We start from the raw sequence: 22,269 nt of genomic DNA, 5'->3' as shown, positions 1-22,269 counted from the left end.
GTGTCTAGTAAGCGTCCCCCGCCTTCCCTCCAGTGACTAATCGCAGCCACCAGCCCTTTCCACTCCTCCTCCTCCACTCTGTGGCTGATCCTGCCCGAGGCACCCTCTTTCCGACTTTGCCCTCTACATCCACCTCTTCTGCCTGCCTTCCTCCGTCAGAGGACGGAGTCCATAGCTCCTCTTCAGGCTAGAAAAGCTGGTCTCAAAACTTGGTTTTCTTGTCTCCCACATCTCTTTCCTTCTCAGCTTATAAACATGCTCAGAATTCCTATTACAGTGCATTGGGGATGTGGTTCAGTGCTAGATTGAGTTCTGCCCGAAGTGCTGCAAAAATAAATAAAACATCCCATTACAAACATATGTACGTGTGTGTATATTACACACACACACACACACACACACACACACCCCTATCTTGTCCCTCCAGCACCATCCAGTTCCTCCACCCTGTTGCCACCCATCACTCAACCTCCCCTTCATCAACTTGCATCAGTCAGCTTTGGTTCCCCCATTTGGAGAAGTGTACCTTTGCCAAATTCAGTGGGCACTTTGACTTCTCAGCCATTTCCCACCCGGGTGAGTCATTCCCTCCTTGGGCACTCACTTTGCTGCCCCAACACTGTCACTCCTCTGTGCTCGTCCCCTTGCTCTCCCTGTTCCCGTTGCTGAATCCTCTGTCCCTCTCTTGTCACCATCTATACCTTCTTAGCTGATCTCACCCTCATGCTGACTGGTGAAGCTGAATATTGATGCCCCCATCTCTGTCTCTAACCTGCTCCCTTCTCAGCTGCCCAGTAGTGCTCTCTACTGGGTGTTCAACTGGTAAAACTGAAGTTGCTCCTGGGTTTCTCATTTTAGTGAACGTGACCATTATTCCCTCAGGTATCTAAGCTAGGAAGCCAGGAGCCAGCCAAGACTGGTCTCTCTCATTCTCTTACTCTTCATACCTAATGCTTCCCTCCTTCCTTCCTCTTCTTCTTCTTCTTCTTCTTCTTCTGCCGTCTCCTCCTCCTCCTTTTCCTCCTCCTCCTCTTCCTCCTCTTCTTCTTCTTCTCCTCTCTCTCTCTCCCTCTGTCTCGTCTGTTTGAGGCAGGGTCTTATGTTAGCCCCTTCTGGCTTTAAGCTGGCTGTGTAGCTGAGGATGTCACCATGAACAACTTCTCTTCCTGCTTCCACCTCCCAAGTGCTGGGATTATGGACATGTGCCACCACACCTGCTTTGTTTTTATTGTTTGGATTTTTGAAACAAGTTTCAGTATATAGCCCAAGCTGGCCTTAAAAATGAGTTAGTCCTAGCCGGGCGTGGTGGCGCACGCCTTTAATCCCAGCACTTGGGAGGCAGAGGTAGGAGGATTGCCATGAGTTCAAGGCCACCCTCAGATGACAGAGTTAATTCCAGGTCAGCCTGGACCAGAGTGAGACCCTACCTGGAAAAACAAAAACAAACAAAAAAAAAAAAAAACAAAGTAGAAAAAAAAATGAGTCCTGCTACCTCAGCCTCTGGAGTGCTGAAATAACAGGCTTGTGCCACCATGCCCAGCTGCTTTTCTTTCTTTCTTTTTGTATTAGTCATGTACTTAGTGTGTATACAGTCATGTTGATACCATTGTTAGCCTCATCCCTGTCCTCCCTCCTCCAGAGGGACCCTCCTCATTGGGGAATAAGGTTTGTACATTGTGGGGTTAGCCATCACTTATGAGGGAAAGGTCTCTGTGCATAATGACCCAACATGTGGCTCTAACATGTTTTCTTCCCCTCTTCCACAAATTTCCCTGAGCCTTGTTGGGTTCGTTTTAGGTCTACTTCAGTGATGAGGTCTTGGGAGCCTCTGTGTCTCTGGATATCTGGTTTGGTAGGAGTTGATTGATCTCTGTGTCTATCTCCTTCCCTCTTGTGCTGGTACTAGGTTCACCAAGAAAACAGCACCCTTGCTCATTTCTCCAATTACTCATGGTTTCAGCTAGGGCTCTGGTGAGGTGTGATGGGCTGCTCTCCTCAGGATCTGCATCCATCTGAAAAAGAGAAGCAAATTCTTCAACCAAGAGTCAAGTCAGCACCAATTAAATGGGATAACCATTGTTATTTTATAAAGAATGCAATAGGTATAAGCCCTCTTGTAGCCCATCATTAGTGGGAGCTTGATAATGGAGAGTGGGGCTCACTTTTTGGATATGGTTCTGACTTGTTTCCCAGCTCCAGCTATGGGTTCCATTCTACTGAGCAGATCAGTTAGCCACATCAAGAGCAGTTGGTTACCCACCATGGCTGTGCACCACTATTGCACTTGTGTGAGCATCGCATCAGGTTGATTGCTGCTGAGGCAAGCTGTCTTTCTTAATTTCTTTCTTTTTTCTTTTTTTTTCACCCCTTTGGTTTTTCTAGTCCTCTAGTTCAGGCTGACCTGGAATTCATCTCAAGCTGGCCTAGAACTCACAGTGATCCTCCTACTTCAGCCTCCAAAGTACTGGTATTAAAGTCATGTACCACCATACTTGGCAATTTTTTTAAAAAATCTTTTTAGGGCTGGAGAGATGGCTTAGCATTTAAGACCCTTGCCTACAAAGCCAAAGGACCCAGGTTTGATTCCTCAGGACCCATGTAAGCCAGATGCACAAGGTGGCACATGCGTCTGGCATTTGTTTGCAGTGGCTGGAGGTCCTGGTGTGCTCATTCTGTCTTTATCTGCTTCTTTCTCTCCCCCTTCTCTCTTTCAAATAAATAAATAAATAAATAAATAAATAAAATAAAAAATATTTTTAAAATCTTTTTTAATTTTGATCATAATTCCCTCCCATCATCATCGGCAGCATTATTTTGCTCTCCATCATTCATGATGACATGGTGATGGGCCCAGTATTATTCAGGTCTTCTGCAGGCTAATGACAGCCACTGTGGGGTCACGTGTCTGGCAGACAGCATTCCAGAGCCCTCCTCCCTATCCTCTGACTCTTAACGCTTTTTCCTACTGTCTTTTCTGCAGTGGACTCTGAGCCTTGGAGAGTATGATCCAGCATATTTCTTTTTTGTTGTTGTTTTGGTTTTGTTTTTTCGAGGTAGGGTCTCATCTAGCCCAGGCTGACCTGGAATTCACTAGGTAGTCTCAGGGTGGCCTTGAAATCACTGTGATTCTCCTACCTCTGCCTCCTGAGTGCTGGGATTAAAGGCATGCACCACCACGCCCGGCTTCAGTATATTTCTTACATACAGATTTGTTCCCACTTATACCCTACATTGCCACTGCCTGAAACTAGTCTGCCTCACCTCTTACCTCGATTCTTTTTTTTGTGTGCGGGGGTGTTTCAAGGTAGGGCCTCACCCTAGTCCAGGCTGACCTGGAACTCACTATGTAGTCTTAGGGTAACCTTAAATTCACAGTGATCCTCCTACTTCTGCCTCCCGAGTGCTGGGATTAAAGGCGTGTTCCACCATGCCTGGCTTTACCTCAATTCTTGTAAGATGATATTGGTTAAGCAAATGCTTGCTTGGCATTTAAGTCCAGTGCCCACTAGCTTGGTCACTTTGGACCACTTGCCCTTTGTGGGCCACTTCATGCAAAGTGCAAAGTCTAGGACGTACACATGGGTACTAGTAATGGTAACTAAATGATATTCCCATTTCCCTGTCTGCACTCTTGTCTCCTGCCAATACACCCTCCACCTGAGGTGGCAAGGAGCTTGATGAAATGGAAACCCAGCTGTGCCACCCTCCGGCTGCCTGTTGCTGCTGGGATCCTCCGCAGTGCTCCTTGTTCTCGATCTCCATGTCTTGCCTTGGATTCTGTCTGCAGACATGTCAGACCGCTTCTAGTTCTCTGTCTACACTGTGTTGCAGTCTGTAAACAACACTCTACCCGCACCTTTCTCTGCTCAGCCTACCACATGTCTCTGACCTTCTTCTCCACCCGCCTGAGTCAGAGACACTTCCTCATGCCCTGCCCGTGTGTACTGTGGTCCTTGTGTTAGTGGTAAGCAGCGCTGGTAGCCGACCCTGACAAGCGCTTGGGAGGGCCAGGCATGTAACATTTACTCCTCCTTACATGTAAGCATTCCTTAATGCTTAATCCTCTGCACTCTGCACTGTCTCCATCTTACAAGGGAAGAAGTTTTGGCTCATGAATACTTCCAGGGATCACACAGAATGATCGGTCTGTGACCAGGGAGTTGAACCCAGACACCTTAGCTCCAAGATCCATGCCCTTGATCCTTCTGCTGTTCACTTTCTAAATTCTCTATTTCTGTCATTTTTTTTTTTTTCCTCTCTGAAGATCAGCTATTTTGAGGACTGGCACTGTGCTTTATTTCTTATCCTCTGAGCTTGGCACAAATTTGACAAGAACAGGCAGTCAGTAAATGTTTAATGAGTTAAAGGGGACAGGTAGGGGGATGGGCCTTGTTACATATTTTCTTAAGGAGGTTTTGTAAACACTGTGAAAGGTGCGCCTGTGTTTGTGCACACTGAGGAATGCAGACATGTCTGTTCTGAGAGGCCAGGGATGTGTTTCTATTCAGTCATCAGAGGCTTTTAACACCATCTGGTGGATAAAGGGTATATGTGTACCAGAGAGCTTTCAAAGGAAGTATAATGGTACACCTGTAAAGAAGGGGTTTGGTGGGCTGAAGAAATGGCTAAGGAGTTCAGGCACTTGCTTGCAAAGTGTAAGGACCCAGGTTTGATTCCCTAGTACAACAAAAGCCAAAAGCACAACATGGTGCATGTGTCTAGAGTTGATTTGTAGTGGCTAGAAGCCCTGGTGCACCCATTCTCTCTCCCATCTGCCCCCTTCTCTCTCTCTCTCTGTCTCTCAAGTGAAATTTTTTTTTAAACTTTTTTTTTTAAATAAGAAGGGATTGTGTGCTGGAGAGATGGCTTAGCAGTTAAGGTGCTTGCCTGCAAAGCCTAAGGACCCATGTTTGATTCTCAAGGTCCCATATAAGCCAGACCCACAAAGGTGTGAAGCAAGTGCAAGGTCACACATGCCCACTAGGTGGCACAAGCATCTTGAGTTTGATTGTAGTGGCTGAGGCCCTGGTGTGCCAATTCGTTCTCTCTCTTTAAAATTAAAAAAAAAAAGAAGGGGTTTGTCACTAATAGGGGACAGGGCTCATGTTTCCCATTTTTGACACCCCCATCTCCTGGCCAGATGTCTCCAAAACTACATCCCTGCCCAGAGCCTGACGCTGTCCTGTCCAGTGTGCCGACAGACGTCCATCCTTCCCGAGCAGGGCGTCTCAGCCCTGCAGAACAACTTCTTCATCAGCAGCCTCATGGAGGCCATGCAGCAGGCGCCCGAGGGGGCCCACGACCCCGAGGACCCCCATCCCCTCAGCGCAGTGGCTGGCCGCCCTCTCTCCTGCCCCAACCATGAAGGCAAGGTGGGCCCAAGCGAGGCCCAGTGAGGCCAGGACTTGGGGGGGGGAGGAGAAGGAAAGACGGGGCGGGACGAGGGGTCAGGGGTTCTCTGGGAGAAAGGAGAGCAGAGGCGGAGGGGAGGGGGCAGAGAAGTGGAGCCCCGGGGCTGTGGCCTCACGGGAGCCCTTGTCCCGCCAGACGATGGAGTTTTACTGCGAGGCCTGTGAGACGGCCATGTGCGGGGAGTGCCGTGCGGGGGAGCACCGCGAGCACGGCACGGTGCTCCTGCGGAATGTCGTGGAGCAGCACAAGGCGGCCCTGCAGCGCCAGCTCGAGGCTGTGCGTGGCCGGTAGGCACTGGGTGGGGTCCCAGGCCCGTGAGGCAATAGGATGCTGTCTCGGTAGTGCGGGGCAGGAGCTGCGGGGAGAAGAGGGGAGGGTAGGAGTAGGGAAGGACAGACATAGAAGCCCCAAGCGAGGGATCTCCCAGGGCAGCAGTGAGGGTCCCCTGGGGAGAAGGGCTGGTGTGGTGAAGGCCTGCTCTAGCCACCCTGGTATGAGGTGTCTCCCTGCTCAGATTGCCACAGCTGTCTGCAGCCATTGCCTTAGTCGGGGGCATCAGCCAGCAGCTTCAAGAGCGCAAGGCAGAGGCCCTGGCCCAGATCAGCGCGGCCTTTGAGGACCTGGAGCAAGCTCTGCAGCAGCGTAAGCAGGCCCTGGTCAGCGACCTGGAGAGCGTCTGCGGGGCCAAACAGAAGGTGCGTGCCTCCCCCTTCCCATGCACGGCCTCTCAGACCACCTGACCGCCTCCATCGCTTCCGCATCAGCGTTTCCTTTTTTTTCTCTGCCCTGACGTGGTCAGTGGTTGCTATGGCCATCCATCTCCCTTGCCCACACGTCCTCCTTGGATTTCTTTCATGCCTTGGTGCCGTGTGCCCGCTCATCAGAAATCACAGGCTTCCTCCTCGCCGTCCTGTTCACAGGTCTTACAGACCCAACTGGACACCCTGCGCCAAGGCCAGGAGCACATCGGCAGCAGCTGCAGCTTCGCGGAGCAGGCGCTGCGCCTGGGCTCTGCCCCTGAGGTGTTGCTAGTTCGAAAGCACATGCGGGAGAGGCTGGCCGCGCTGGCAGCTCAGGCTTTCCCGGAAAGGCCCCACGAGAACGCGCAGCTGGAACTGGTCCTCGAGATAGATGGGTTGCGGAGATCGGTGCTCAATCTGGGTGCCCTGCTCACCACCAGCGCCACGGCGCACGAGACGGTGGCCACAGGCGAGGGCCTGCGCCAGGCCCTGGTGGGCCAACCCGCTTCTCTCACGGTCACCACCAAAGACAAGGATGGGCGGCTGGTGCGCACGGGCAGCGCCGAGCTGCGCGCGGAGATCACCGGCCCGGATGGTGCGCGCCTCCCGGTGCCGGTGGTGGACCACAAGAACGGCACGTACGAGCTGGTGTACACGGCGCGCTCCGAGGGCGAGCTGCTGCTCTCCGTGCTGCTCTATGGACAGCCAGTGCGTGGCAGCCCTTTCCGGGTGCGTGCCCTGCGTCCTGGGGACTTGCCGCCTTCCCCAGATGATGTCAAGCGCCGAGTCAAATCTCCCGGGGGTCCCGGCAGCCACGTGCGCCAGAAGGCGGTGCGGAGACCCAGCTCCATGTACAGCACCGGTGGCAAACGGAAGGACAACCCAATTGAGGACGAACTCGTCTTCCGTGTTGGTACAGATGGCCCAGGGCCAAGCCAGATTGGGGGGCTGGCTCAGGCGGGGTGGGGAAGGAAGGGAGGGAGGCTCAGACCAGCCTCAGTGAGTTCTTTGTCTTCCTTTCCCTACAGGCAGCCGTGGGAGGGAGAAGGGCGAATTCACCAATTTACAAGGAGTGTCAGCAGCTAGCAGTGGCCGCATCGTGGTAGCCGACAGCAACAACCAGTGTATCCAGGTAGGCCCTTTGTCGGTGCTCTCCCAATACCGAGAAAACCTCTTAACCACAGCATCCTGAGAGTGCGGCAGGTCACCTCCTGGACTATGAAACCCAGAGATCATACCATTGTGTAAAGAGCAGAGAATCCAAGTGTCCTCTGCTCCCCCAGAGACCAAAACGGGACCTAGGACCTTCGGTCAGTAGCCAAGTTTCCTGGATTGGCATCCCTTTTCTCCTGGGTCCTGCTCGGGGCAGTAAGCTTCTGGGATCCAAGGTGGGCTCATGCCTTCCTCCTCCCCTCCTCCGGCCACCTCCTGGTGGGCCTGCTTTCTCCTGATTGGTCAGGGTGCAGGTCTGCTATGGCCTGCTCTCTCTCAGCATACCAGCCTGGCTCCAGAGTGTACCTTATCTGTCTGGAGTCTCTGCAATCATCTGTTTGGCTGGACAGTTAAATGGGAGTAACCTGACTAAAGCAAGGGCCCTTCAGTGCCTCACACAGCTCACGTAGGTGTCGGCCGGCGGCAGTCAGTGTTCATGATCTCTGCTGTGCTGCCAGCTCCTTTTCAAAACCAAGAAACATGGCTCTTCCTCTCTCCCATCCTTGCGGTAAGCCCAGAGCCCATCTAGTACAGTGGGCATCTGCGTGGTAGGCTGTGTAGCCATTCAGTGCTCAGGCTCTGAAACCAGACACCTCAGCTTGAATTCTGGATCTCCTTGTGCTAACTAGTCATGTGACCTCTGAGCTGTAGTTAACTCATGTGTAAAATTAGGAAAAGCATACCTCAGGGTTGCAGGGAGTATTAGATGTTGTAGTGTACTATACCTGACACCTAGTAAACCTTCTCATGTTAGCTGTTGTCCAGGTAGAGACTGTAAACACAGGCAAGGATGTGGGAAAGTGCTGTGGGGGGCGGGTATCGACTGAACCAGAAAGCTCTCAGCCCAGATGCAGATAGCTTGCCATTAGGAAGTCAGGGTAAGATGAGGTCAGATTGTCAGTGATGGTGGAAGTGATGCTATGCGCTTTTGATTTTGTCCTGTGAGATTAATGTGAACTTCTGTTCTTAGAAGCATGTTGTTGGGTAGCAGCACCTTTTCCTGAAGATTCTTACTTTATCACACCTGTACGTTTAAACTTTTAAACCTTGATTCAGTAACCTTGTCATGAACCCTGTTTTACTAAGATTGTTTATCCTGCTCCAATCCACTGTGGCTAGATTCCTGAGCCTGGCCAGAACCCTTCACTCCTACCCTTTTCCTAAGGAGCACCCGAGAGGCCTGATGCAGCCCTTGGGCCCTGCTGGATAATGAAGAATGCTTGGGAGTTCAGTGTTGGTACAGGGGCTCTACTCAGGTACACCCACTCCCTTCCTCCCCATAAGCCAAAAGCGTCTCCTAGCATGAAGGCTGAGACCTCAGACACCTTTCCTGTTGCGCACACACCTGGGTGTTCATACACACGCCCACATGCCCAGAACAGGTGCTGCTCTGTGCCCTTGGTGAGGGGCCGAGTTTGTCCGGTTCTGTTCGGGTGGAGAACTGAGAGGGAGGCCTGGCATAGCCCCCTCTCTCCTCCAAACACCTGTTATGTCTAGAATAGCCCTTGTTTCTACTCCTACCTCCACCTGATGTCATGGATACTAGAAGCCTGGAGTCCAACCGTCAGTGTTTGCTTTTCTGATTCTAGACTGCTCAGGGCTGGTGTGGGAGAGGACGTGATTCCCCTGTTTACTTCATGATATTTGGGGTTGCTTCTCCTTTGGGTCCTTGGTGGAGGGTATAATCTTGCTGATGGAGCACACACAACACACACACAAAAGTGTGTGATTTTGAGTGAAGAATTTGACTTGTAAATATTCCAAAATTGTGTCATTGTCTCGGTCTAAAATTTGCTGTCAGCTTTTCTGTGAAAACATCCTCTTTTCCTTCAGGAAGAATGCTAAGCACTTTCTCCTCTGAACTCTCCCATTCCTTTGCTATGACAGTTTTCAGACCTTTACTGGAATCACCAGTTTGATTGGTTAGCTTGTTTTCGTTTTTGTCTGGTGTTGTTTTGTTTTATTTGCTCCCATCCTCTACCAAGATCTACTTAATACTATCATGGTAAAGGAAGAGATGCAAGGACCAATCTGGGACCCCAGCAGATTCTAGCAATGTCAAGGAAACAAATGTAGCAGCTTTTTCTGGACACTCAGATGTCAAGGGAGAGAGAGGGATTGAGAAGAGCAGGACTTGGTGTGCTGGGTGGATGGTGTTGCCATGAAGGAGCAGGCCTGGGTGTAAGTGGATGACTTCATTTTTGGCCATGTTGAATTTGAGACAGCCATGCTGCTCGCATCTGAGTGTTTGTGCTTGTCTGTGGTCATGCCATGCAGAATGCACCCGGTCTCGTCTGAATGTGTGTGTTCATCCTGTTCAGGTCTGAGATTGAACTGGGAATTCATTCATGTGTTGAATGTCTGTTGGGTGCCCCAAGCTTTGCCAGTGCTGAAAATGCAGCAGCAAATGCAATCCTATACGGGGCTTCTATTCCTAGAACTGGCCATGGGTACTTAGCTACAAAGTGACAGTGGCTATGAAAAGAGCTATAAAGTATAGATTATAGAGACCTGACTTTACATGTATACATTGATTTAAGGAGAGTGGGAGCTAGTCATTGAAAGGACTCTGCTCTTTTCTGAGATCTGACTCAAAAACCCCAACCTTGCCTCTTGCCCTGTCTATCACTCCTTTGAATACTGGCCACAGTCCAAAGCATGCTTGCCCTGGCACTCTGGGCTTCCCCAGTTTTCTCTAGAATCTCCTTTGCTTTACTCAAAAACAAACAAGCAGACAAACTCTGAAGGAGTGATCCAGAAAGTCTAGGGATCCAGAGGTGGGCAGGAGTTGGCCAGGTGTGACGTGTGTGAGAAGGACAAGAAGAGCAAGACTTTCCCAAGCTTCTCAGTGCGGAGCCAGGTTCTGGACTGCGCAGGCAGGAGATGCCAGTTTGCTGTCCTCCGCTCTTCTCTCTTTCATGTTTTTTTAAAAAATTGGTTTGCAAGAAAGACAGACAGAGAGGATGGGCATGGAAGGGCTTCCAGTTACCGCAAGTGAACTCCAGATATGTGTGCCACTTTGTGCACCTGGCTTTATGTGGGTACTGGGGTTTTGAACCTGGGTCATTAGGCTTTGCAGGCAAGTGCCTTAACCACAGAGCCATCTCTCCAGCCCCTCCTTTGGCATCTGGAAAGTGCTGAACCCAGGTGCTGACCATGGTGAGGGTTTGCTAGTCTACACCTAGAGGAAGTGAGGTGTTTTGGGTGGGACAAGGCCAAGAAGCATAGACATGGGAGGCCCAGCCCAAGAGCAGGTCTCGGCCGGGCGTGGTGGCGCATGCCTGTAATCCCAGCACTCGGGAGGCAGAGGTAGGAGGATCACTGTGAGTTTGAGGCCACCCTGAGATGACCTAGTGAATTCCAGGTCAGCCTGAACTAGAGTGAGACCCTACCTCAAAAACAAACAAACAGGGCTGGAGAGATGGCTTAGTGGTTAAGGCGCTTGCCTGCAAAGCCAAAGGACCCAGGTTCAACTCCCCAGGACCCACATAAAACCGATGCACATGCATCTGGAGTTCGTTTGCAGAGGCTGGAAGGCCTGGTGTGCCCATTCTCTCTCTCTACCTGCCTATTTCTCTCCGTCTCTCTCTCAAATAAATAAATTAAAAAACAAAAACAAAAACCCAAGAGCAGGTCTAGAGCAAAGAGCAAGGCCAGGGTCCAGAACTGGAGCTCCCTATGGTGGCCTTTGGCTTTGTTTCATCCTGTGTCCCCTGAGCCTGTAACCAAACAGGGGACATGAGAATTAGGCAGTGAGTACTGTTTTTGCTGTTAAGAAGCTAGAAGGCTTAGCTTAAGAGGGAAGGAGGATGTGCTTTTATGATGGAGAAATCTTAGCATCTTGGGCAGCTGAGGTGCAGGATGTGGAAGGGGAAATCGAAAGGTTCATTCTATGAGATGGAAGCTTAACTTGTCAGACCCATAAACCTGAGCGGACTAATCCTTGTATAATTTCTCCTCTCTCACCTCCCCTTTTCCAGTCTGCTATGAAGTCTTGTTGAGTCTTCCTCCTATCTCTCAAATCCATCTAGTTCCCTCTAGCCTATTTTCTTGGTCCAAACCAGCATCATTTCTCACCTAGATTCCTGCTGCAGCCTTTGACTGGCTGGCTGGCTGGCTTCCAGCCTGGACTGCTTGCTGCCAGTGCACATGTATAAAAGCAGATATGATCTTACCACTCCTGTGCCCAGAAATTTTCAGCAGCTCCTCATCACACCAGGATAATGCCTATCTCCTACAGCTCACCTGGGTGTTTGCTGCGCTCCAGCCACACTGGCAAGGTCCTCAGACAATGCCCATGCTGGCCTCTGAGCCTTCCGCACATTGTCCTGGCTGGTTCATCAGGTGGTATCCTTATTAGCCCATTAGCTCAGACATCCCTGTCTCCTGGTGCCTTCCCTTACTGTTGCCTTAGCTCCTTTCGTGTGTTCACAGTCTCCTTCACAAGTCTACGGCTACCCGTAAGGTAGCTGCCACATGATTCCTCTGTATCCCTGACATGTGTCGGCAAGTGCTTGTTGAGTGACTGAGTAAATGGGATTCCACCTGGGATCCTGCTCCTTTCCCTCTGTGCCCACGGTGTTCCCCTCCGCCCCGCTCCCTCCCTTGCTCCTCTGCTCCAGGTTTTCTCCAATGAGGGCCAATTCAAATTCCGCTTTGGGGTCCGTGGGCGCTCACCGGGGCAGCTGCAGCGTCCCACAGGTGTGGCAGTGGACACCAATGGCGACATTATCGTGGCAGACTATGACAACCGTTGGGTCAGCATCTTCTCCCCTGAGGGCAAGTTCAAGGTGAGAGGCCTGTGGGCACTGCACTCTGAACCCTTGGTGACCAGTGACCACTCAGCCGACACGTTAGTGCCTCCTGGAGATCAGGGCCTAAAGTGGTCCATCAGCAGCCCAAGGCTCTGCTTTGATTCCAGGCCAGGACTTCCCCCCTTGCTGTCAGGATAAAGCCCCTTAGGTTATCTCTTCCTCTTCCTCCAGACCAAAATTGGAGCTGGTCGCCTCATGGGGCCCAAGGGAGTGGCTGTAGATCGGAATGGACATATCATTGTAGTCGACAACAAATCTTGCTGCGTCTTCACCTTCCAGCCCAATGGCAAGCTGGTTGGACGTTTTGGGGGCCGTGGGGCCACTGACCGTCACTTTGCAGGTATGAGAGAACAATAAGGTTCATGCTGATACGCAAGTTCTAGAGAATTCCCCTGGGTCCCCTATCTTTAAAGACCCCTTCTATATCTTGACCTGAGAGATCCCCCTTCCCAATACCCTAATCCCATCATCCCAGATGCAGTACATCTTAGCCCCAGACCCTGCCTATCCTAACACCACAGCTTTATCATTGAAGATACTTATGCCACTCAGCACCTCATCTTAATGCCCTAACGACCACTTCCTGTTTTCAGGGCCCCATTTTGTGGCAGTGAACAACAAGAATGAGATTGTAGTAACGGATTTCCATAACCATTCAGTGAAGGTCAGTGTCCCCCTCCCTCCATGTCTACTGTCCTGGTGTTCCTTCCTCTTCCACAAAATTCCTTTCTTCTTCACCTCCCCTCTACCTCCTTGAGGTCATTCATTGACCCAATAAATATTCATGGCATGGCTACTTTGTCCCAGGCACCGTGCTAGAAGCTGGGGCTCACACAATGAGCAAAGCAGACATAGTCACTGTCTTTTTGGTTATAGTCCATGAGGAAAGAGAAGGCACCAAGAAATCACACCAAGCAGTAGATTCTGTGGTGGGGAGGTACAGGGTACTGTGGGATGGGGAAAACAGAAGCATTTTTTTGCTGGGACAAGACCAGAAGCACAAGTGGGAATGAACCAGAAAGCAGAGAAGGAGAAAGTTTAAGCAGAGGACCCAGAAGAAGTCAGGAATGAGAGGCAGACACCGTGCTAGTGTGTTCTGGAAGCCACCAGTAGTTCAGACCGGGCTGGAGGAGGAAAGTGGTGCAGAGCGGATGAGGCCAGTGTATCCTGTGCTGCGAAGAGAACTTGGGCCACAGGAAAGGTGTGACAGTATAGATTGTGTTGCATGTATACACCTCCATACACACACACGTGACACGTGCATACGTCCGTATATGTGGTACGTACGTATGCACATACATACAGATGTGAGACACAGCCAGGGTTGTGTTAAGTGTTTTGGCTGTCAAACAGAGCCGAGGGTGGAGTCCGGAATGACGCATACCAGCAGGGTGGTAGCCGTCACTGAAGCAGACACCGGGCACAGCTGCTTTCCCAGGGTGTGCCAGTGGGCTCGACATGCATGAGCTGGATGCCCAGTTAGGGCACAGGGTACACAGGTGTGAGCCCTGGAAAGGATTTGCAGACTGAGCTGCAGACCAAGGCTCCTCCTCCCTGGAGCTTTACCCCCCACCCCTCCTTCTCCAAGACCAGGCCCTCTGCCTGAGGCCAAGTCCCCAGTCCCCAGCCCCTTCCCCCGCCAGGTATACAGTGCTGACGGAGAGTTCCTCTTCAAATTTGGCTCCCATGGCGAGGGCAACGGGCAGTTCAACGCCCCCACGGGAGTGGCAGTGGACTCCAACGGGAACATCATCGTGGCCGACTGGGGCAACAGCCGCATTCAGGTGAGTCAGTCCCAGGGGAGCTTGAGAGAAGCTTCTCGCTGAGCCTGGGTGCCCCTCCCCTGCACCTCCCTGACGTTACCTTTACGTCCATTCTCCACTTCTTCCCCAGGTATTCGACAGCTCTGGCTCATTCCTGTCCTATATCAACACGTCTGCAGAGCCACTATATGGCCCACAGGGCTTGGCACTGACCTCGGATGGCCACGTAGTAGTGGCTGATGCTGGCAACCACTGCTTTAAGGCCTATCGTTACCTCCAGTAGCTGCACAGGGGCCTGGCTGGCTTGCGGAGGGACGGACATGGGGGCGATTGGACAAGAGGGTCTGGCTGGGAGAAGGGCCAGACCTGGCAGCACTGAATGTGGGCTGTGGGCGTGGGTGCGCCCAGCGCCCCCCCTTTCCTCCCCAATCCCACGGTTGCACTTTATTTATTCGGTTCTTGCTTTGATGACTGGGTGGGCCTGGACTGTGGTCCCAAGGATGTGTGCAGAGCTTCACCCCACCCCCTTTACACACCTCCCTTATCCCCTCAGTCTGCTCTCTGCCCCCCAGCCTGGGGTCAGAACAGCCTCTTAGTCCAGGACAGAAGAAGTCCCTCTGGTTGTCTCCCTACCACCCCCCACACGGACAGAGACAGCAATACCAACCCCCCATATTAAATAAATGTCTTCACCAAGATATTTCTGGTAGGTTCTTTGGGGTGTGGGCATGAGGGGGAGGGGTTGGGACTTGCTGTGGACTGTGAGCAAGCAGGGATACAAGGAACCCAGCTTCTTCAACTGGGTGTGGCGGGGGGGCACCCACAACTGCCTGTGTTTGAAACTTCTGGAGAGGATAAGGGAGGGTGAGCCCACAGGACCACAAGACACCTGCCAACTTCCCATCCTCAGACCATGTATCTCTGTGTCACCTATAGGTAGGCAAGTTTTTGCCTGTCTTTGCCAGGGCTACACGGAAACGGTGGACAGCTCTTCCCCAGAACATAGCTGCGGCTGTGGGGAGAGCAGTGACAGGGTGTGAACCCAGCCCTGGAGGCTAAAGCACATGGAGCCTGGATGGAAGAGACTGTGGTCAGTGGTAGAGCTCAGTCCCAAAGTCCTGGAGCCCTGGTAGATTCCACTGCCTGTCCAAGGTTGTTGGTCTTATCCCATGATAGTTTGTTGTTGTTTGTTTGTTTCTGGTTTTTTGTTTTTTTTTTTTTTTTGCAAGGTAAAATCTCACTCTAGCCCAAGCTGCCCTGGAATGCACTCTGCAGTCCCAGGCTGGCCTCGAACTCAGTGATTCTTCTACCTCTGCCTCTAGAGTGCTGGGATTAAAGGCGTGCACCGCCATGCCCGACTTTTATCCCACAATGGTATTCTTTTTTCTTTTGGTTTTCCAAGGTAGGGTTTCACTCTAGCTCAGGCTGACGTGGAATTCACTACGTAGTCTCAGGGTGGTGGCCTTGAACTTATGGCAATCCTTCTACCTCTGCCTCCCGAGTGCTGGGATTAAAGGTGTGTACTATCATGCCCAGCTGTTTCATCCCACAATGGAATAAGGGTCCTTTATACCCCACTCCAAAGCTCTACTTTGTCAGAGTTGGAATGCCAATCCTAGATTCCATACAACCCAGCATTTCTTGAGAGGTAGGGACTGTGATTTTTCCCTCTCTAGAAGACAAGCTTGGAGAATTAATGTTATATTGCTGGCTGAAGAGCAGACTTGAATCTGTAGGTGTCATCATCGTTAGTGGTAGATTACAGCATCTTAACTCATCCTGTACTCCTTGCACCAGCTGATGACGCAGAGAACAGAGAAGGATTATTCTGGAAAAGCTGGTCATGCAGAGTTATGGGAGAGATTAAGACATTGATCTATGTAGCATGAATCCTGAGCCTAAGGAAAGGAGGGACCATCCATGGACCAATAGAACACCATGGAATCTTTGCAGAGGTAAAAAGGGGGCACCACTTGGGCCCTATGGAAGCCATGGATATACTTACTTTTCTGTCTCTCTGTCCCCATTGGCTGAAATCTAGGAGGCAGGTGGAGGGATGGAGGGACTCCCTGAAGACTAGAGCAGCATTCTTAGAGAGCCTCCACATCTGGCTCCAGTTCTGTGCAGATTTGCCCATGCCCAGATGAGCAGAGAGGATGTGCTCAGGCACACCTCAGTACCTGTGGTCATTCCTAGGAGTTCCTGGCTGGTGTCCAGTCCTCCCCTGGACCCTCATGTTGAGAAAAGCACTATCAGAGATACAAAATGGAAGCTCTAAGTTCCCAGCTCTCAACCTCTTTGGAAACACCTAAGGGCAGCAGAGGGATAAAATGGCAGTAAGAATGGCCTTGTTCAAGTGGGAAGCCCCCGCCAGTTCCACCTAACAAGAGCAGTCTGCTAGAGCTGATTGCCAGATTACGAAGCCATGCAGAAGGTGTCTCAAAGAGAGGCCACTCAGTTACTCCTAGATCCATCCACAGTGGGTATTTTTTTTTTCCCAGTTCAAGCCTGGGCCAAGTAGATGAAAGTGGTGCCTGACAGTGGAGGCCACCTTGATTCAGTTGGAATGTCTTAAATGATGCCTACAGACTTAGTCAACATGAAGCCTCTTCAGGAACAGGTCAGAAGACTGTTTTGTGATTCTGCTCACACAGGACTGTCCAGTGATGAGCTCTATGGCCATATGTGACCTGCAGGCTCATTTTGATTCAATAAACAAGAATTTACTGAGCACTTTCTGTTCTGTACTATTGCTATTCAGGGCAACAGACTCTCAGAATTCAGACAGGAAAGTCCCTGACCTGAAGGAGCTTCAGTTCACTGGGAAAGGGGGCAGTGACAAAGAATGACACGGTGTAATGACAGTTCAAGTGTGAAGGAAAAGAGTCAAGTGCAAGGACAGAGAAACACTATTTAAAAGGGAAAAGCCCCCTTGGTCAGCAGCCCACAGGTTTGGAGGCAGTAGGTAAGGGATCAGCTGTGTTAAGCAAGGAAGGCAGAGATTTCAAAGGTTCTGAGGATAGAGGTCTTGATGTGTTTAAGGATCTGAAGCAGGCCAAAATGGCTTCAGGGAGGAGAGTGGTTAAAGAGAGAGGAAAGAAAACCTTTAAAGAGTTAGACCTGAATTGAATCATTTAGCTCATGCAAAATTTGGATTTGCTTCAGTGTTTAGCAGCAAATCACTGAAAAGCTTAAGTAATAGGGAGGATGAGATGCCTGATGAACTGAGGTAGGGAGACAAATGAGAATGGGAAGCAAGGCACTTCCACGTCCACACTGCTTCCCTTGGAGACTGATGTGAAACCATCCATTTTCTTCTGATTCTAGAGATGCAGTCTAAGGAAATAATTGGGCTGATTCACAAAGGTGCATGTGTGTGTGTGCACATGCACATGTACCATGGTGTGCATGTGGAGATCAGAGGACACCCTCAAAGTGGCTGTGCTTTTCTTCCATCTTTGAGACAGACAGGGTCCATTGCTTCTCAAATGAAGTCCAAGAAGCTGCTCAGGGGCTTCCGATTCTGCTGGCTATGCTTCCTATTGCGCAGATGGGTTGGGATCACAGACATGTGGACCATTTTGTGTCCGGCTTTATGTGGGTGCTGGGGAGGATCAAACACAGGGCAGCCGGTTTTGCAAGCTACTGCCTTTAACCACTGAGCCGTCTCCCCAACCGCACAGCTTTATTTTATTCTAATTAATTAATTAAATTTATTTTGGTTTTTCAAAGTAGAGTCTCACTCTAGCCCAGGACAACTTTTTTTATTTTATTTTTTAATTTTAGAGAGAGACAGAAAAATTGGTGCACCAGGGCCTCAGCCACTGAAATCAAACTCCCAATGCTCGCACCACCTAGTGGGCATGTGTGACCATGTACTTGCCTCATCTTTGTGCAGCTGGCTAACCGTGGGATCTAGAGAGTAGAACATGGGTTGTTAGGCTTCACAGGCAAGCGCCTTAACCACTAAGCCATCTCTCCAGCCTGTCTTTATTTTTAATTGGAAAAATATTACAACAAAGCCTAAATGGTCATCAGCAAGGAGTAGGTATATAAAGTTTTGCTAAAACATACAAACCTTAGCAAACTATAGAAATGACTTCTAAATGTATAGCCTTGTAGTCTACAGCCATACACACCTGATCTCATCTGTATAGTCTTTGGAAATGCTGATATGCAGCTAGACATGGTGACATACATCTAAATTTGAAGCACTTAGTTATCTAAGGCAGAAGAATTGTTGTGTTTGAGGCCAGTCTAGGCCACATAGTAAGTACTAAGCCACCCAGGGATACATAGCCAGATCCTGTCTCAAAAGATAAAACAAAAAGATGTGCTTTTTAAAAAATTATTTATTTATTTATTTTGAGAGTGACAGACAGACAAAGAGAGAAAGAGGCAGACAGAGATAGATAGAGAATGGGTGCACTAGGGCCTCTAGCCACTGCAAATGAACTCCAGATGCATGTATCCCCTTGTGCATCTGGCTAACATGGGTCCTGGGGAGTCAAGCCTCGAACCAGGGTCCTTAGGCTTCACAGGCAAGTGCTTAACCACTAAGCCATCTCTCCAGCCCAAAGATGTGCTTTTCAAAAAAGTAGCATTGGAACCTGGGGAGATGGCTTAGTGCTTAAAGATGCTTGCTTGCAAAGCCTGCCAACCTGGGGTCAACTTTCTAATACCCACACACAGGAGCAGCAGGAGGCCTTGGCACAGCCATGGTGCTTGTCTATCTGCCTCTCTCTTCCCCAAATAAGTAAATAAGTAGTAATTGTTAAAAAGAGCATCATAAAGCATACCTGTTTTAAGGACTAGAAAGAGTAAGGAAAAGGTGGGATAAATAAGGGAATAAGGAATTGTGCCATCATATATATATATATATATATATATATATATATATATGTATATATATATATATATATATGTATATGTATATGTATATGTATATACACACACATACATACACACACGCATATACATATATATATATATATATATATATATATATATATATATATATATACATACATACATACATACATACATAATAGTATTCTCTGGTTAGCAGAATTAAAATTGATTTTTATCTTCAAGAAAAAGGATTTTTAAAATATTTTATTTTTATTTATTTATCTGACAGAGAAAAAGTGGAGGGAGAGAGTGAAAGAATGGGTGTGCCAGGGCCTCCGGCCGCTGCACACAAACTCCAGATGCGTGTACCCCCTTTGTGCATCTGGCTAATATGGGTCCTGGGGAATCGAACCTGGGTCCTTTGGATTTGCAGGCAAACGCCTTAACTGCTAAGCTATCCCTCCAGCCCAAAGGGAAAAAAAAAAAGAATTTTAAGCAGGAGCAATCTCAGGTATGCTATTAGAAATCACTGTGGTTACTATGAAAAACGTGTCATAGGGCTGGAGAGATGGCTTTGTGGTTAAGGTGCTTGCCTGGGAAGCCTAAGGATCCACGTTTGGTTCTCCAGGACCCGTGATGCACAAGGTGGTGCATGCATCTGGAGTTCGTTTGCAGTGGCCAGAGGCCCTGGCGTGCCCATTCTCTCTCTCTCTCTCTCTCTCAAATAAATAACAAATATTTAAAAATATATCTTACAAAAATGTGTCATAGAGGAACAGAGTGTATTACAGAGGGTTAGGAGATGTGGGAGGCTAGTTCCACAGGTAGAGAAGCAGAGATGGTGCCTGCACTGCTCAGGAGGCAGAGAGAAGTGGACAGGACCTCATGTACAATTAGGAAGTAGAAAACCACAGGGTTCAACACTGACATAACATATATAGTATTTTAGGCATCACTGTATGTTCAGTGAGAAAAGCAGATCAAACCCTATCCGGGGGCTGGAGCCAGACAGCTCAGTGGCAGACTGCTTGCCTAGTACATGCAAGGCTCTGTGATAAATTCCTCAGCACTGGCCAGGAAGCCGGTGTGAATGAAGGGCACTGCACCTGCTTTCCACTTGCTCATGAGAGCTGATGGTCAGAGTCTCAGGGACTTTGAGATCTGCTTATTAAAAGCCAGCCATTATTAAAAGTTAAACTACAGGGCTGGAGAGATGGCTTAGCAGTTAAGCACTTGCCTGTGAAGCCTAAGGACCCCGGTTCAAGGCTCGATTCTCCAGGACCCACGTTAGCCAGATGCACAAGGGGGTGCATGCATCTGGAGTTTGTATGCAGTGGCTGGAGGCCCTGGTGTGCCCATTCTGTCTCTCTCTCTGCCTCTTTCTCTGTCTGTCTGTAGCTCTCAAGTAAATAAATAAAAATAAAACAAAAAAATTTTTAAGTTAAACTATAGCCAGGCACGATGGCTTATACCTGTAACTCTAGTACTTGGGTCAAACAGGAGGTAATCAGGTAATGAGTTCAAGGCCAGTTAGGCCTACATAGTGAAACCCTAGTCTCAAAAATGTTAAAAACTAAATCCCATTTATGAAAACTGAAAATTGGTCAAAACCATCACGTCCTACTTATTTTACTACATCTGCTTTGAGTTTCTTACTATCCATTGTATCCTAAGTAGCAATGCCATGTGGAAGTCCATTATTGCATATCTCTTTCCAACTTCCATGTTGCACTAGTAGCTAGCTTCGCTGTGATTGGGGTATTTACACCACCAAAGTCAGGCCTTTCACCCTCTAGAAAGCAGCTGTTAAATATTTACATCATGGTCCTCAGTCGAGTTAGGAACACACCCTGGAGTCAGGCAACCTGGGTTCAAAGGAGGACTCCATCACTCACGTGCAATGTGAATAGGGTAAGATACCTGATGTTGGTTTCCTCATTCAGAAAAATAGGACTGATAGAACTGCCTCAGTTCATTTGTGCAGCTAAAATAAAATAGTTGAGACTAAATCATTTATAAAGGATAGGAATTTATTTCTTTTGGTTCTGGATCCTGAAATCCAAGACCAGAGTGTCAATAGCTGTGTCGTCTGGTGAAGAGAAACACAGTTTGTTTGTTTTTTTTCCCGTGACAGAATAACAAGACAGAGAGAGAGAGAAAGAGAGAGAGAGATCCCTGCAACATTATACTAAACACCTCCGCATTATACTAAACACCTCCCATTAGGCCTCACTCCCCAACCTGCTGTTGGGGTTTAAACTTCCAGCACATGATTCTAGAGGAGGTAAAGCCGTTCAGACCATAGCAAGAAGTAATATATATTTGGTAAAATAAAACAATACCAAGTGCTTAGTGCAGTACCATTGTTATTCATCCATAGAGAAATAAGAATGGACTATTCAGAAGGTCTATTATAGACAGAGCAAGAGATTTGCCTATAATAGTCATATGGGAGCAGTGATCTCTTTTTAGCTGCCTTAAGCTTTGTCCCTAAGCCTTCTAACCCCAGGAAGTGGGGAATCTAATCTCTGTTCTGGAATTACACAGCCAAGGCTCAGGCCTGCTATACCCAGCAGTCAGTGGGTCCCAGGAGAAAGGAAGGAGAGAATCAGCTCAATATCAGAGCAAGTTGGATGCAGCCATCCCAAGGGACAGTGGGTTGGAAAGCTGCTGGTTAGGAGAATTAAAAGACTACATCAAAAAAGGTGATAGTTGTGTGTGCTGGGGAGACAGCTCAGTGGTTAAAGGTGCTTGTGTGCTTGCTTGCAAAGCCTGATGGTTTGGGTTCAGTTCCCCAGCACCCATGTAAAGCCAGATGCAAAGTGGTGCATGTACTAAATAAATAAATAAGAAGAAAGAAAGAAAGAAAAAAGAAAACGGAAGAAAGAGAAAGAAATAAAAGAAAATAGCTAGGCGTGGTGGCACACGCCTTTAATCCCAGCACTGGGGAGGTAGAGGTAGGAGGATCTCTGTGAGTTCGAGGCCAGCCTGAGACTACATAGTGAATTCCAGGTCAGCCTGGGCTAGAGTGAGACCCTACCTTGAAAAAAGAAAAAAGAAAAAGAAAGAAAGAGAAGAAAAACAAGAAAAAAAGTGGTGCATGGATCTATGATTCCAATGCACCCACCACAATGGGAGGCAGAACCAGAAGAATCCACAACTTGCAGACCAGTAGTCTGTTTGTTCGTTTGCAGTCCACAAGTGACCCTGTCTCCAAGGACTGCTTACAATGCTGTCATTCAAACATAGGGTGGTCTTGATATTCATGACCTTATAGTCACTGATGCTACCTAAACAAGACCTTTATAATAGGAGGAGGGAAGATGGGGGCTAGAGAGATGACTCAGTGGCTAAGGCGCTTGCCTGAAAAACCTAATGACCTGGGTTCATTTCCCTAGTACCCATGTAAAACCAGATGCACAAAATGGTGCATGCATCTGGAGTTCATTTACAGTGGCTAGAGGCCCTTGCGAGCAC

General features: G+C 49.1%; 1 protein-coding gene across 4 annotated transcripts in view; it reads left to right on the top strand.

The window, feature by feature from the left end:
- Trim3 (tripartite motif containing 3) overlaps positions 1-14,639 on the top strand; it is a 28,461-nt gene extending 13,822 nt beyond the window's left edge. For 3 of the 4 annotated variants that reach the window (XM_045145399.1, XM_045145400.1, XM_045145398.1), the window contains exons 3-12: positions 5,141-5,372; positions 5,548-5,699; positions 5,927-6,107; positions 6,333-7,065; positions 7,181-7,284; positions 11,987-12,154; positions 12,350-12,518; positions 12,772-12,842; positions 13,822-13,962; positions 14,072-14,639. In XM_045145399.1, the coding sequence (XP_045001334.1) occupies positions 5,141-5,372; positions 5,548-5,699; positions 5,927-6,107; positions 6,333-7,065; positions 7,181-7,284; positions 11,987-12,154; positions 12,350-12,518; positions 12,772-12,842; positions 13,822-13,962; positions 14,072-14,224 (2,104 nt within the window). In that variant the 3' untranslated portion in view covers positions 14,225-14,639. Of the gene's footprint in view, positions 1-5,140; positions 5,373-5,547; positions 5,700-5,926; positions 6,108-6,332; positions 7,066-7,180; positions 7,285-11,986; positions 12,155-12,349; positions 12,519-12,771; positions 12,843-13,821; positions 13,963-14,071 lie in introns of those variants that run through there. The other variant, XM_045145401.1, reaches the window with a different exon arrangement.
- The last annotated feature ends 7,630 nt before the right edge of the window (positions 14,640-22,269 follow it).

Source organism: Jaculus jaculus, chromosome 3 (genome assembly GCF_020740685.1).
Source record: "Jaculus jaculus isolate mJacJac1 chromosome 3, mJacJac1.mat.Y.cur, whole genome shotgun sequence".
Taxonomy (NCBI): Eukaryota; Metazoa; Chordata; class Mammalia; order Rodentia; family Dipodidae; genus Jaculus; species Jaculus jaculus.
This window is presented reverse-complemented; position numbering and strand designations above follow the sequence as displayed.